The sequence below is a fragment of the Brassica oleracea genome, unplaced genomic scaffold, assembly GCF_000695525.1.
Source record: "Brassica oleracea var. oleracea cultivar TO1000 unplaced genomic scaffold, BOL UnpScaffold01118, whole genome shotgun sequence".
In the NCBI taxonomy this organism is placed as follows: Eukaryota; Viridiplantae; Streptophyta; class Magnoliopsida; order Brassicales; family Brassicaceae; genus Brassica; species Brassica oleracea.
Genome location: NW_013617681.1, coordinates 1 through 13924, shown reverse-complemented (window position 1 = coordinate 13924; position 13924 = coordinate 1). Strand labels below are relative to the sequence as shown.

The 13924-nt window shown below is 39.3% G+C and overlaps 2 protein-coding genes and 1 pseudogene across 3 annotated transcripts; 2 read left to right on the top strand and 1 right to left on the bottom strand.

The window, feature by feature from the left end:
* Nucleotides 1-1047: 1047 nt before the first annotated feature.
* LOC106320896 lies at nt 1048-2535 on the bottom strand (annotated as a pseudogene).
* A 1212-nt stretch (nt 2536-3747) lies between these two features.
* On the top strand, nt 3748-6450 carry LOC106320897 (telomere repeat-binding protein 5-like). 2 transcript variants are annotated; one of them, XM_013759243.1, is made up of 9 exons: nt 3748-3874; nt 3969-4581; nt 4668-4832; nt 4956-5015; nt 5100-5179; nt 5262-5503; nt 5577-5846; nt 5918-5981; nt 6103-6450. In XM_013759243.1, the coding sequence occupies exons 1-9, from the start codon at nt 3794-3796 to the stop codon at nt 6280-6282; spliced, it is 1755 nt and encodes a 584-aa protein (XP_013614697.1). In that variant the 5' UTR covers nt 3748-3793; the 3' UTR covers nt 6283-6450. The 2 variants fall into 2 exon arrangements, with proteins under 2 accessions (XP_013614697.1, XP_013614696.1); XM_013759242.1 differs by having other exon boundaries at nt 3966-4581.
* A 1160-nt stretch (nt 6451-7610) lies between these two features.
* On the top strand, nt 7611-10343 carry LOC106320898 (scarecrow-like protein 14). The gene is made up of 2 exons (XM_013759244.1): nt 7611-7728; nt 7826-10343. Exon 2 carries the CDS (start codon nt 7885-7887, stop codon nt 10135-10137), a length of 2253 nt encoding a protein of 750 aa, XP_013614698.1. The 5' UTR covers nt 7611-7728; nt 7826-7884; the 3' UTR covers nt 10138-10343.
* Nucleotides 10344-13924: the final 3581 nt, after the last annotated feature.

Genomic DNA, 13924 nt, shown 5'->3' with positions numbered 1-13924 from the left:
AAACTTATTTTTATTTTGCTGAAGTATAACTGATGATATCAGCCCTCTGGCCTCCGCATTTGATTTCATCTTGTTCACCTGGATCTCCCATGAAACAGGACATCAGATGGATTAACTAAGCAGATTTTGTCCGCTGAAATTGCCATTATGGCCTCACCCAACTCTGGTTAGATTTTAATAGAAATTGTGTTTCATCAAAAAAAAAAAAGAGTCACATCTTTGTTTGTTTTTTTAACATATACAATTTTACAGCCAACAATTTTATCTGTTTTATGAAGATTCACGTCTGACTGTATCAGTTGAGCCGCCCTATTGGATCCAATTTTGACGGTACTCCTTGCGTCATGCTGTAAATCTCTTATAAGTTGTTTCTCCATTAATTCACATAAATCGAAACTCATACCTCATGGTGTACAAGCATTAATAAAACCCTTGATCAAACCACTGGACCAAGACGGCTTCCACCATCTCTGTTTGTTTAGCTGAGAGTAATTGGAAATATACGAGAGCTTAAGCAAAAAGTGCAAAAATGCAAATTCAACCAATTCCATGGGACATGGCATAAGTTCATCAGTGACACTCCTTCAGCTCGTTAATCTTTTCATCTATATGTTTGAAAGATACTCTGTCGTGTGAATATGTTTAAAAGCTTAATCTTATCCAAAACCATGATTCATATTTCTATAGAGCTTGATGATAACGAACTGAGATAAAATCATCTTATTACACATATTAGTTCTGATCTTGGTATTAATGGTTGGGCTTAAGGTTTAATCAAGAATAAACTTAAGCAACTTTTGGAGAAGTATCACTGCGATAAAATCATCTTATTATATATATTAGTTCTGATCTTGGTATTTATGGTTGGGCTTAAGGTTTAATCAAGAACAAACTTAAGCAACTTGTGGATAAGTATCACTGCAGAATAAGCACAAGGCCCTGTTTTCTATGATGTTGCAGAATAAACTCAAAAGTTTTGACTCAAAGGAAGATGAAACAAATATTATAATTTGAAACCTCATTAGAGTTTAGATATTGTAAGCTGCCAAAAAAATAAAGTTTACAAATTGTAAAAAGACCAAAGGCACAAAGCCAATACTACAAAAGACCACACACATTAAACAGTGTCACACAAAGTCCACCAAAACAACGAGCATGCTTAAAAGAGGTCAGCCAAAGCATCTAGAAACCCAGGTCCTCGCCTGTGTCAGAATAGTCACTTGCAGCTGAGTAATTACCGTAATACTCCTCTGACATTTCATCGACATCAGAGACGCCAGAAGGGTAGTCATCTACCGGGTCATTAGGGCGTCTCAAAACTTTGATCCTCTCGTAACACCGCCTCTCCATATCCCCAACAATGTCAGCATTGATGCACTGGCGTACATCAAGATATTCCAGGTTAGGACACCTGTCAAGAATGGCGTTTAAACCGAAGTTTGTTAACCTGTTCCCGAAAAGCTGGAGGCGGGTGAATCCGGGCATCGATTCAGCGATTGCTAGAGCAACATCATCACAGTTGTTCCCCAATGTCATCTGATTTGGACAAGAAGACGGGACAATAGATTCCAGAGGCTCTCCTGATAATGAGCAGTAAGAAACCTCGAGGACTTCAAGCAAAGGAAGTTTCGCAATGACTTCTATAAGTCCCTCGTTTTCTATTAGATAGCACATTGCGAGTTTAAGGTTTCTCAGCTTACTTGAACTGCAAATTAGCTATGTATACAACGTTAGAAAAACATAATCAAAAGGACAAGAAGCAAGCAAGCCACAGTTACACAAAAACACTCTTTCCTAGCATCTCAATAACTTCATAAGCATAACACTAATAGAATCAACTATCAAGTGGATGTTTTCTTTTCTAAAATGGATAGGGCAGAGGACTAACTAACAGTCACAAATCTGCTCCTTGTAATTCAACCCAGGGTCGGTCCTGAAATTTTGGAGGCTTGAGAGATATAGTAAAAGTTTCGATAAAAAAAAGTTTATTTTTACATTTTTGGTGACTTAAAGCCATGCATATAATTTTTTTTCTAAAAATTTGGGGCGTAGAAAAATGTTTCACTTGGCTATGTCTATTGATGCAGCAGATTGAAAGAGACTACGTACTGTTTAAAACAGTAATAACACAATGTTCCTCTACGACCAAGTCTGTTCACTAAACCTAGATTTGCTAGCAACCAAGGGAGAGAGAGGGACGAAACCTATCGGCGATGTAATTGAGGAGATCGGGGAGTAGCGAAGTGCCAAATCTCGATCTCAACCAACCCGCCCTGGCTACGATCAACAGCGTGGCGGCAAATCTTCTCCAACTCGTGACTGCTACCTCCCATGTGTCCCACGTTACGCATGTCAATCTTACTCCACGTCAAGGGTTCTTTACAGATTCGACGCCACGATCTGCACACTTTCTGCGCGCTTTCCAGTTTCTCGATCACGCCGAGACGGTTCAGGATCGATGACGTCATCTCCGGCGGAAGCTCCAGCCAGTTTGGATATTCTTCTCCTTGATTCATCGCTGTCGGGAGCGCAAGACCTAAATGATCAAAAAGACGGAGCAAAAGCAGTTACAAGACTCCCCTTTAACTAGCATAATCTGGTGGGGCCCCTCACGATTTCACTAAACTAATTTGGGTTAGGCTTCTAAATATTGGGCTTAGGCCTATATTATTGATGAAGAGTGAAGAATCGTATATTCATACTGATGAAAAGAGGGAAAGTCATATATTCTACAATCATATTGGTAGTTATCAAAAAGGAAACTCCGATATTGATAATTAAATATTCTTCACGTAATATTGTTTTGAGAAAAAGACAAAATAGCACTAAATCAAGTTTTTGTTCCCAAACTAGCACTCAATGTCAAAAGTCACAAAAATAGCACTTAATGTTTTATCAAAAGTCACAAACTTATGGTTTAAAGTTAAAGGGTGGAGTTTAGGATTTAGGGTTTAGGGTTTAGGGTTTAGAGTTTAGGGTTTAGGGTTTATGGTTTAGGGTTTAGAGTTTAAGGTTTAGGGTTTAGAGTTGAGAAATGAGGTTTTGGGGATAAGATTTCAAATTTTGAAAAATAAAAAAATTAAAATTTTCAAAGGATAAACTTCGAAAGTTGCTATTTTGGTCATTTTAGTTTTTGAGTGCTATTTTTGTGTTATAAATTTAGAAATGTGCTATTTTGGAGATTTGCCCTATTGTTTTTCCTCTTTTTTTAATATAAAACTTGATTGAGCTTTATAAAACTTCATAGTAACTTAACTATTACAAACCCTATATTAATTGTCATAAATTGATTACAAACCTATACGATGGGGTGTCAAACTATGGAATAAATAACTATATAGTATGTGGATTTCGATACTTCAAAACTACTATGAACAAAATTATGAAATGAAGTACAATATTCTAATAAAATATAAAATAACTGAAAAGACAATAAAAAAAAAGAATGGCATGGCTTGGACTAAAAAAAAAACTTACATGGCTTTGTGACTCCACGTTTTTGTCGAAGTTTGTGTGTGGTTAAAAAAACGCGCACGATCCGACAGAGACTCCATGTGTCAGAATCTTGTGGAAGTTCGTGAGACAGTGATGGGTCACCCAAGAAAGAGAAGAAGAACAGGTCTTCAGGGTTGAGGTTTACTGGTTTTAGCCGGTTATTCGCTCTTCAGACGCGTCCTGTGTTACAGGTATAAGACCATGGGTTTAAACCCTTATCACATCCAGTACTTTTGTTTGTTTCCACACAAAGAGGTTTTGAAAAAAAACAAAAAAAAAGAGAAATGCTCTTATAATCATGGTGTTGCAAACGAGACTAGATTATGGATTCAATGGCTATGAGGTGCCTCCCACACCTCGAGCTGCAAGATCCCCAAGAGTAAATAGATTCTTGTACTTATCGTGTTCCACAAGTTTTAGGTTTTAATGTTAACAATGATTTGTCTTTTTATGTTTGTGGGTTTTGCTAGAAGAGTGCTTTCAAGAAGAAAAGCGAAAACAATCAAATATCATCGTCCTTCGATTTGTTGGCAGCAGTAGATGGAAAACTACTGCTTGAAAGTGGTGGGGTTTCTTCTTCCTCAAGTAACAACGCCTCGGGAGATAATAATGAAGATCGGTGTGGGGGTAAGAAAGAACCAGACGATCAAATGGTTGTGGAAGAGACTCATTGTGATCATCATCATGATAATAATGCTGAAAGGAGTTTCTTTGTCTCTGAGATCCTTCCAAAAGCTCGTGAAATGGAAAGCTTCAATAGATCTCCAAACCCTAATAAAGATTTCCTATTTGGATCTACCTCTGGTATCACTTGTGAATATTCCTCGGAGAAGCTTGGAACTCAAGAATTAGCGTATGAGGAAGCCAAGATCCACAATGGTGATTGTTTTAGGTCAGATACTAATGACAAGAAACCAATGCTTGAGAGGCTAAACTGTGAACCAGAGTTATCAAAGAACAAGGATAAGCATCATATAGATTTACTCAATGGTATGGAAAATAATGATGGAAGAGTTAAGAAAGTTCTGTCTTCAAAGTATTGTAAAGTCTCTTCAAATCAGAAAGATACAATGGTAGCTGGCTCAGGTAAGCATGTGGACACACTTGTGGGCTTGTCATATGTTCTTTTATCTGTGTTTTTGTTAACTTATGAGTTATTTGACGATGTTTAGACTTGGACTTGAAGCCTGGTTATTACAGCAAGAAACATTGTCTCAAAAGCTTAAGATCGGAGAAGAAGTATCCAATCAAGAAAAGAAGATACTTTGATGGTTATACAGCCTCACAGTCAGAAGAAACAGTTAGAAATGAAGGCCTTTCTGGTTCACCTCGAAAGGGTATAATCAGAAGCTAGTCATTTAAGCTTCAACCTCAAAACTACATCATGATAATTAACCTCTTTTTTGGTAAAATGTTAAATACATGATAATGATAATTAACTTTGAGCTTTGTTTCTACAGCTTTTCTGTCAACCATAGCTTGTCAGAAGCAGCCAGCTTTACAATCAAGAGATTCTCATGGTATCTTTTCTTTATTAAGGTTTTCTTTTGTCATCACTTGGTGTTTTTGTATTGACTTTGTTCATTTTTGTTTCATGTGCTTAGTGAAACTTGGAATCAAGTCATTTAGGGTTCCTGAACTTTCCATTGAAGTTCCAGAGACTGCTACTATTGGTTCCCTTAAGGTTTGTTTTTTTTTCTTAGAATTTTCTGGAATGAGTCATTCATATATTTGGATAATAATGCGACTTTGCTTCTCTTTGCTAGAGGACAGTCTTGGAAGCTGTAACCACTATACTTGAAGGTGGATTACGCATAGGTGTTCTTGTTCATGGGAAAAAGGTTAGAGACGACAATAAAATGCTTCTTCAGACAGGAATCTCTCTAGACACTCTTTCAGATACTTTAAGCTTTTGTCTTGAGACCAATCCTCCACAATCCACAAAACCACTTTCTCCTAAAGATTCTGATTATATGCGTCCGTGTAACGTACCTCACACTCTAACTAAGTCAGTCTTACTCCAAAGATTAATGTTTTCTTCTTATATCTTTGGTGTGATAATGCGTTTGTTTGTCCATTAGGTGTCTCCCAACACTGGGGAAACATGCTAAACCAAGTGACTCTGTTGAAAGTGACCTTGACTCCAAACCCTCTTCACCATTTAGGGCTAAACCCGTCTACTCCAGAGCCTTGATTCCTGTCTCTCCTCCTCTGCATGCTCAGGCTTTAAACGTAGTCCCACATCGGAAACCTAAGCGATCTGAGGTGGCACAGCGTAGAATACGTCGACCTTTCTCTGTTGCGGAAGTAGAGGCGCTTGTTCAAGCTGTGGAAAGACTTGGGACCGGAAGGTAACTAATTTGTTAATGTTACACCAAACTAATATTGGTCCAATAATATTTATGTGCATATTTATCTGCAGGTGGCGTGATGTAAAGCTGAGAGCGTTTGATAATGCAAAGCACCGGACTTATGTTGATTTGAAGGTTAAATATATATATATATATATATATATTTTTTTTTTCCTTTTATAGCTCAGACTGTATATGAGGTATGTTTTTGTTTGTGTAAGAAGTAATTATCTTTTGGTTTTGATGTGAATGATAGGACAAATGGAAGACGCTGGTGCACACAGCGAGAATATCACCGCAACAAAGGAGAGGTGAGCCAGTTCCACAAGAGCTCTTGGACCGGGTACTAATGGCTCATGCCTACTGGTCCCAACAACAGGGAAAACAGCAGTTGCTAGAGGGACCCCAGAAGCTTGAGACCAGTCTTGGTCTTTAGAGGGAAAAAATGTCATCTTCACGGCGTGAGAATGGACATATGAACCAGCTTTTTTTTTCTTTTCATATATACTTAATTATTTGTTTTGTTATGTCATGTATTTGAAAAGAATCATTGTATAAGAAAAAAAGGAATGGAAGGTGGGTGGTGAAGAGAAGATAATAGAGATGGAGATATATATGTGAAGTCTTGTGTAATTGTCACAGTGCTTGGTAATATAATAACATGACGTTTATTCCCTTTGTTGACTTACAAATTATATAGATCATTGAGATACTTTATCCAAGGAATCGTGTCTTGCATGCTATTCAAGTTTTTGGATTTTATCAACACATCCGTCGTATACCATCAAAAGTTGTCTAAATTTGCATGTGGAGAAAGTGGAGTATGTTGATGAGATAATACAATATAAACTTCATTTGTTACGTTTCATAGACATGTGGACCAAGACAGACATGTAGCTTCGTGATTTGTACTAGTTTTTTTTTTTTGTTTTCCTAGTGTATGGGTTAATAAAACATATGGTAAAACGTATATGTTTAACCCAAAAAATCAATAGGGTGGTTGAGATAAAATGTGTACAAGCAAGCATCATTGAGAATGAATGTGTTGGAGTTGATAACAAAACATACAGAAAAGTTCTTGTGATATAATGCTAAACCATTGAGTAGTGTCCATACACATGGCTGAGATAGCTATAGAAGCAAAGATTCCACGACAAGAACAAAAGGTTAAAGAGTTTATACGAGGAAATGGAACATAATATATGCAGCAATAATGATTTCGCGTTGGCATTTTCTGATGGCTAGCACACACACTTTTTAGACGCAAAATCAAAGAGAGAATACGATGGAAGATTCTTTAGGGATCTCATCTCATCGTCGATGAATGGAGAGAAATAATTGGACATGTCATTTTCACAACTCCACATCTTTATGAAAAGTCTACACCATTGAGTTAAATCCTTTTGGATCGATATGTTTTCATGTGGCTAGGATTAACCCAATGGGAATAGAAAGTATACGTCTCAATAGAGCGCATCCATCCAAAGTTAAATGATAAAATCATGGTCGTCACTGTAAAAAATAGATTTTTTTTTTGTTTAGTCAAAAGTAAAAACAATAAAACAATAAAACAGTGAAAATTGTTGTCTGGATACGGAAAGATTCTCATTCAGACATGAGGAAATTTCCTGAATCGACTGATTGCCGTCAAACAAAGAAAAATCAAAAAGGGCATATTATTTTATTATTATCCTCTCATTATTTTATTAATTAATTTATAATATCTTCTTTACAGTAAAAACAATTAATCTCACATCACTGCTTCTTCTTATCTTTCATTTGCTCCTCCTCCACTCTCTCTTCTCTCTCTCTCTCTCTAAAGTCCAAACCTTTTCCCCTAGCTCAAGCTTCTTCTTCGTTGGTCATCTTAGCCCACAAAGAGGTATGTATGCTGATAACTTCTCTCTAATCTTTATTTGTTTTGTTAATTATTATTCTCCTCTATTCACTGCTCTGTTTTTTTGTTATGATTTGATCAGGAACATAAAGTCTCCACCTTTAGTTGATCTTTCTGGTGATTTTTTGGGTTTGTGGATCCATGGGTTCTTATTCAGGTGGATCCTTAGATGGGTTTGATTTCACTAGCGAGTTTGATAATTTGCCTGCCTCAAACCAAACCGTAGATTTATCTGATGGGTTCTATCTAGATGACCCTCTCTTAAATTTCGTGTCTTTCGATCATTCCTCTGCTCCTCCACCAGAGCCTTATCCTCAGAAGGAGAACAGTAACAACAACAACGCTGCTGCTGAAACTGCATCAGGAGATCGCTTGTCATCTCCATCTGATGACTCTGAGTTCTCTGACTCTGTTCTCAAGTACATAAGCCAGGTGCTTATGGAGGAAGACATGGAAGAGAAGCCTTGTATGTTTCATGACGCTTTAGCTCTTCAAGCCGCTGAGAAATCTCTCTACGAAGCCCTTGGTGAACAGTACCCTTCTTCAATGGACCATGGAGCTTCTTACCCTGAGAAGTTAGCTGAAGATAGCCCTGATGGTTCTTTCCCAAGTGGTGGTGGTTTTAGTGACTACGCAAGCACCACCACTTCCTCTGATTCACACTGGAGCCTTGATGGTTTGGAGAATAATAATAGACCTTCTTGGTTACAGACGCCCTTCCCTAGTAACTTTGTGTTCCAGTCCACTTCTAGGTCCACCAGTGGCGGTAACAGTGCATCTTTCGGGTCGAGCATGTTCAAAGACAGTGAACTGGCTATGCAGTTCAAAAGAGGAGTTGACGAAGCGAGTAAGTTCCTTCCCAAATCTAGTCAGCTCTTTATAGACGTTGAGAGTTACGTCCCAAAGAACTCTGGATTCGACGAAAACACCTCTGAGGTCTTTGTCAAGACAGAGAAGAAGGATGAGGCAGAGCATCCTCCTCCTCCTCCTTCCAACAGTAGATTGACTGGGAAGAAGAAAAGTCACTGGCGCGACGAAGACGAAGACTTGGCTGAAGAAAGAAGCAACAAACAGTCCGCTGTTTACGTCGAAGAAACCGAGCTCTCTGAAATGTTTGATAAGATCTTACTATGCGGCGGCACCGGGCAGCCTGTGTGCATTACTGACCAGAAGTTTCCAACAGAGGCAAAGGCTCGTGGAAAGAAATCAACAGCTACTACTACTAATAGTAATAGTAAAGGTTCCAAGAAAGAAACTGCTGATCTGAGAACTCTCTTGGTACTCTGCGCACAAGCTGTATCAGTAGATGATCGCAGAACCGCCAACGAGATGCTAAGACAGATACGAGAGCATTCCTCTCCTCTAGGCAACGGATCAGAAAGACTAGCTCATTATTTCGCAAACAGTCTCGAAGCGCGGTTAGCTGGGACCGGCACGCAGATCTACACAGCGTTATCTTCCAAGAAAACGTCTGCAGCTGATATGTTAAAGGCTTACCAGACCTACATCTCCGTCTGCCCGTTCAAGAAAGCTGCTATCATATTCGCTAACCACAGCATAATGCGTCTGACAGCGAACGCCGACACCATCCACATCGTGGATTTTGGGATCTCTTATGGCTTTCAGTGGCCTGCTCTGATCCATCGCCTCTCGTTCAGACCTGGTGGTCCTCCCAAGCTGAGGATCACTGGGATAGAGCTTCCTCAGCGCGGGTTTAGACCGGCTGAGGGAGTTCACGAGACGGGCCTTCGCTTGGCGAGGTACTGTCAGCGTTACAAGGTCCCATTTGAGTACAACGCGATAGCTCAGAAGTGGGAAACGATCAGAGTAGAAGATTTGAAGATTGAGCAAGGAGAGTTTGTAGTTGTGAACTCTCTCTTCCGTTTCAAGAACCTTTTGGATGAGACAGTTGTTGTCAACAGCCCTAGAGACGCGGTTTTGAAGCTGATAAGGAAAGCGAACCCGAGCGTCTTCATCCAAGCGGTCCTGAGTGGGTCCTACAACGCGCCGTTCTTTGTGACCAGGTTCAGGGAAGCCTTGTTTCATTACTCGGCGCTGTTTGACATGTGCGACTCGAAGCTGGCGAGGGAGGACGAGATGAGGCTGATGTTCGAGAAGGAGTTTTACGGGAGGGAGATTATGAACGTTGTGGCTTGCGAAGGGACGGAGAGAGTGGAGAGGCCCGAGACTTATAAGCAGTGGCAGGCGAGGGTGATACGAGCGGGGTTTAAGCAGCTTCCGCTCGAGAAGGAGCTGATGCAGAATCTGAAGCTGAAGATTGAGAACGGGTATGATAAGAATTTCGATATTGATCAGGACGGGAACTGGTTGCTTCAGGGTTGGAAAGGTAGAATCGTGTATGCTTCTTCTGTTTGGGTTCCTTCTTCTTCTTGATAGAATGTTCTTTTCTTGTGTACCAAGTAGCTCGGTTGGGTTTTATGTAGGGATGGATTGGTGTTGAGAGTTAGGGTTACTATTTGTTATATGGTTTGTGACATAGCGTGTGTAAGAGAGTGTAGCGTAAGAGAGAGGAGAGTGTGTACTCTATGTTCACGCAATATTATGTTGCATAAATAATGGAAAACTAACTTTTTAGAATGTCTTGTTTTATAAAGTTGTGTTGCATAAGGCTCGAATGTCACTAGGCCTGGAATTTTGAAAATTTTCAGTTATTTCGGTTCGAAGTTTGGTAGGTTTTCTGAAAAAAAATTGGTTTTCGGTTTGATAATCAGTTACTTCGGGTTTCTTCGTACAAAGACAATATATCATGCCAAATTTTGAATTGAAATAAACAAACTAATTTATTCAAATTTATTCAAAATTGAACAAAACTAAAGAAAAATCTAAAAATTTGGTAGAATTTGCAAAATCTGTACTAAATACTAATGGAATTAGGTATTTTGCATGCACATGCGAGCATAATCGTTTTACTAATAGTTAGTAATATATGTATTATGATTTAAACATCATGATAACTTATTTTTTATATTCTTAATCATTTTAGTTTTTTTTTATTTTTATTTCTGTCAACGTCTCCTTAACACAAAGAAAAACTATAAAACTTGAGACCATAAGAGAATAATTACATATCAAATATTCCACACAATAAAGTAATGTAAGAATACAAACTTTTGGTCTCTTTTAATCTACTTTGTATTATTGACCAGAAACATGTATTAAATTACCAAAAAACACTTTTTTTTTTGTCGTCAACAAACAGACTCATATAGACTATGCGAACCAAACTGGTGGTTCCGCATCCATGTGAACGACAAAGTTTTTTTTGTCGTCAACAAACAGACTCATATAGACTCTGCGAACCAAACTGGTAGTTCCGTATCCATGTGAACGACGAAAGACGATTGTTTCCTTGCACATCGTGCTAGGCTATCCGCCTTTTGGTTCTCCATCCGGGGTACATGAATGATCTCTGAACTAATAAAACTTGTCTTCAGTATCATTATATCGTGCAGGTAACTCTCAAACGCCGGCCATTCCTCCGGTTCCGAAACCATCTTCACCAATTAAGTGCAATCCGTAGCAAATGTAACCTGAAACTGATGCAAATTCCTCAAGCATTGCATTGCCCATATCAATGCTTCCATTTCCGCATGGAGAGGTGACAGACATGCCCTAGTATTCCAAGCCCCCAACAAACCCTGGAAACCCTCGAGTGTACTATACCATCCTTGGCCTGAGTAAGGCTCTTTGTCTTTCCAGGAACCATTTATAAAGCACCAACGACCTACCCTCAGCTGACGGTACAAACCCTCACCATGTTGTGTTAGCTGTTTTGTCTTCAACACCTGAGCTTCCGCCCAAAGCGTTGATTCGGTTTCCGCAAGCTTAAGTGTCTCCCTTGGGTCAATATCCAAATTACTGAACACCTTATTATTCCTTCCTTTCCAAATATACCATAATAACCACGCAAAAAGATGATCATCCATCTTCGGGAGTACCCTCCAAAAGGGGTGATCCATATTCGTAAAGAGCGAGCTAGTAGGAAAGTAAACTGGGTTTGACGGTATCTTTGACAAGGCACAAACTTGTTGCGCAGGAAGGCACTCAAAGAACACATGGTTTATTGATTCCTCCTCAGCTCCACATCTAGCACAACAAATATATTCCCTTATTCCTCTTGCTTGCAAATTCTTCTTAACAGCAATACATTCGGATACCAATTGCCATAAAAAGTGTATAATCTTCGGAGGACATCTTACGTTCCAGCAGAACGCTTTTAGACTATCCACCGTGGGTCCATAAAACTCTGGTGGTTTAACTTTATCCGGATATACCCGTTCTAACTGATATCCTGACTTGACCGAATATTTCCCATTCTTTGTAAAGTTCCAACCATCCTTATCCACCATCGGATTCCTACTCAAAGGGATGCTTTCAATAATTTGAGCATCTTGGGGATCCACCAAATCCCGAATTAGTTGCACGTTCCAAGTACGTGAAATAGGATCTATTAAAGAATCCACTGTGAGGTCTTGATAATTGTCATGTTGATTTTTATTTGCTGGTCTCGGGCGAGTGGTTGAGAGCCATGGATCACTCTATACAGAGATAGAGGACCCCGTTCCCACCCTTTTGATTGGTCCTTTGTTAACCAGAGATCTAGCTGATACAATACTCCTCCACCCATAGGACGGTGAGTATGAACGGATCGGTTCCAGGGGTGATGCATTTCTATAGTACCGTCTTTTAAAAACTCGAGCAAACAGTGATGAAGGCTTCTCCATCAGCCTCCATAATTGCTTTCCAAGCATAGCCGTATTAAAATCTGTAATATCCTTAAAACCCAAACCTCCTTCATCCTTGTTTGTACATACTTTGTCCCATGACTTCCAGTGCATGTCCCTTGTGTTTCCTCCTGGACTCCACCAAAATTTGGAAACCGCACTCGTCAACTTCTTCACTGTTGCCTTGGGTAACCGATAGATAGACATCACATGGTTAGGTAAAGCCGTAACTACTGATTTAATAATTACTTCCTTTCCACCTTTAGAAAAAAATTTAAATGTCCATCCATTAACCCTATTATTCAATCGGTCCTGGACAAAACCAAAGACCTGAATTTTGGATCCTCCCATATTTTCCGGCAGACCCAGGTATGACCCCATCCCACCTAAATTCTGTATCCCTAGGATGTCTCTCAACTCTTGTCTAGCGGATTCCTCCACCTTATGCCCAAATTGTATAGAAGATTTCTGAAAGTTAATCAGTTGACCCGACACAACCTCATATTCCTTTAAGATTCGAAGAATTGTCTGGCATTCTTCCTTCTGTGGCTTACAAAAAAAAAGACTATCATTTGCAAACAACAAATGAGAAATCGAAGGGCTAGCTCTAGCAACCTTCATGCCCGTAAATTGATTACCCCTTTCATCCTTCTTAATATTCACAATCAAAGCCTCAGTACACATAATAAAAAGATAAGGGGATAATGGATCCCCTTGCCGTAAACCTCTTTGAGGAATTATATTTCCCCGCGGCTGTCCATTCAACAATACATGATATTGAACCGATGATATACATCCTATGATTAATTTAACCTAATGCTGATAAAACCCCATCTTAAGAAGTACCGCTTGAATAAAATCCCACTCCACCCGATCATACGCTTTACTCATATCCATCTTAATCGCCATGTATTTACTTTGACAAGCCTTATTAGTCCGCAAACAATGAAACATTTCATGTGCAATAAGAATGTTATCTGAAATCAGCCTTCCTAGCACAAACGCTGATTGTGTCTTTGAAATTAACCGTGGGAGACATGATTTGAGTCTCTGACATAAGACCTTTGAAATAACCTTGTACCCTACATTACACAAACTAATCAGCCTCAATTCGGACATCCTATTAGACCTTTCCGTCTTCGGGATCATACATATATTGGTAGTATTTAGCCTTGGATCCATCCCTCCTGTAACCAGGAAATTATTAACCGTCTCAACCAAATCTCTTTTGATAATATGCCATGCGTGTTGGAAGAAAAGCGCCGTCATCCCATCCGGGCCCGGAGTTTTCTCCGGATGTATCATAAACAAGGCATGCCGAACTTCCTCCTCTGTTGCTAACCTTAGCAACCCATTATTCATTTGTGGAGTAATTGACAGAACTATTTCCTCCAGAAAACCCTCAAATTCAGAAGGAGAGGTAGTGCTAAACAAAT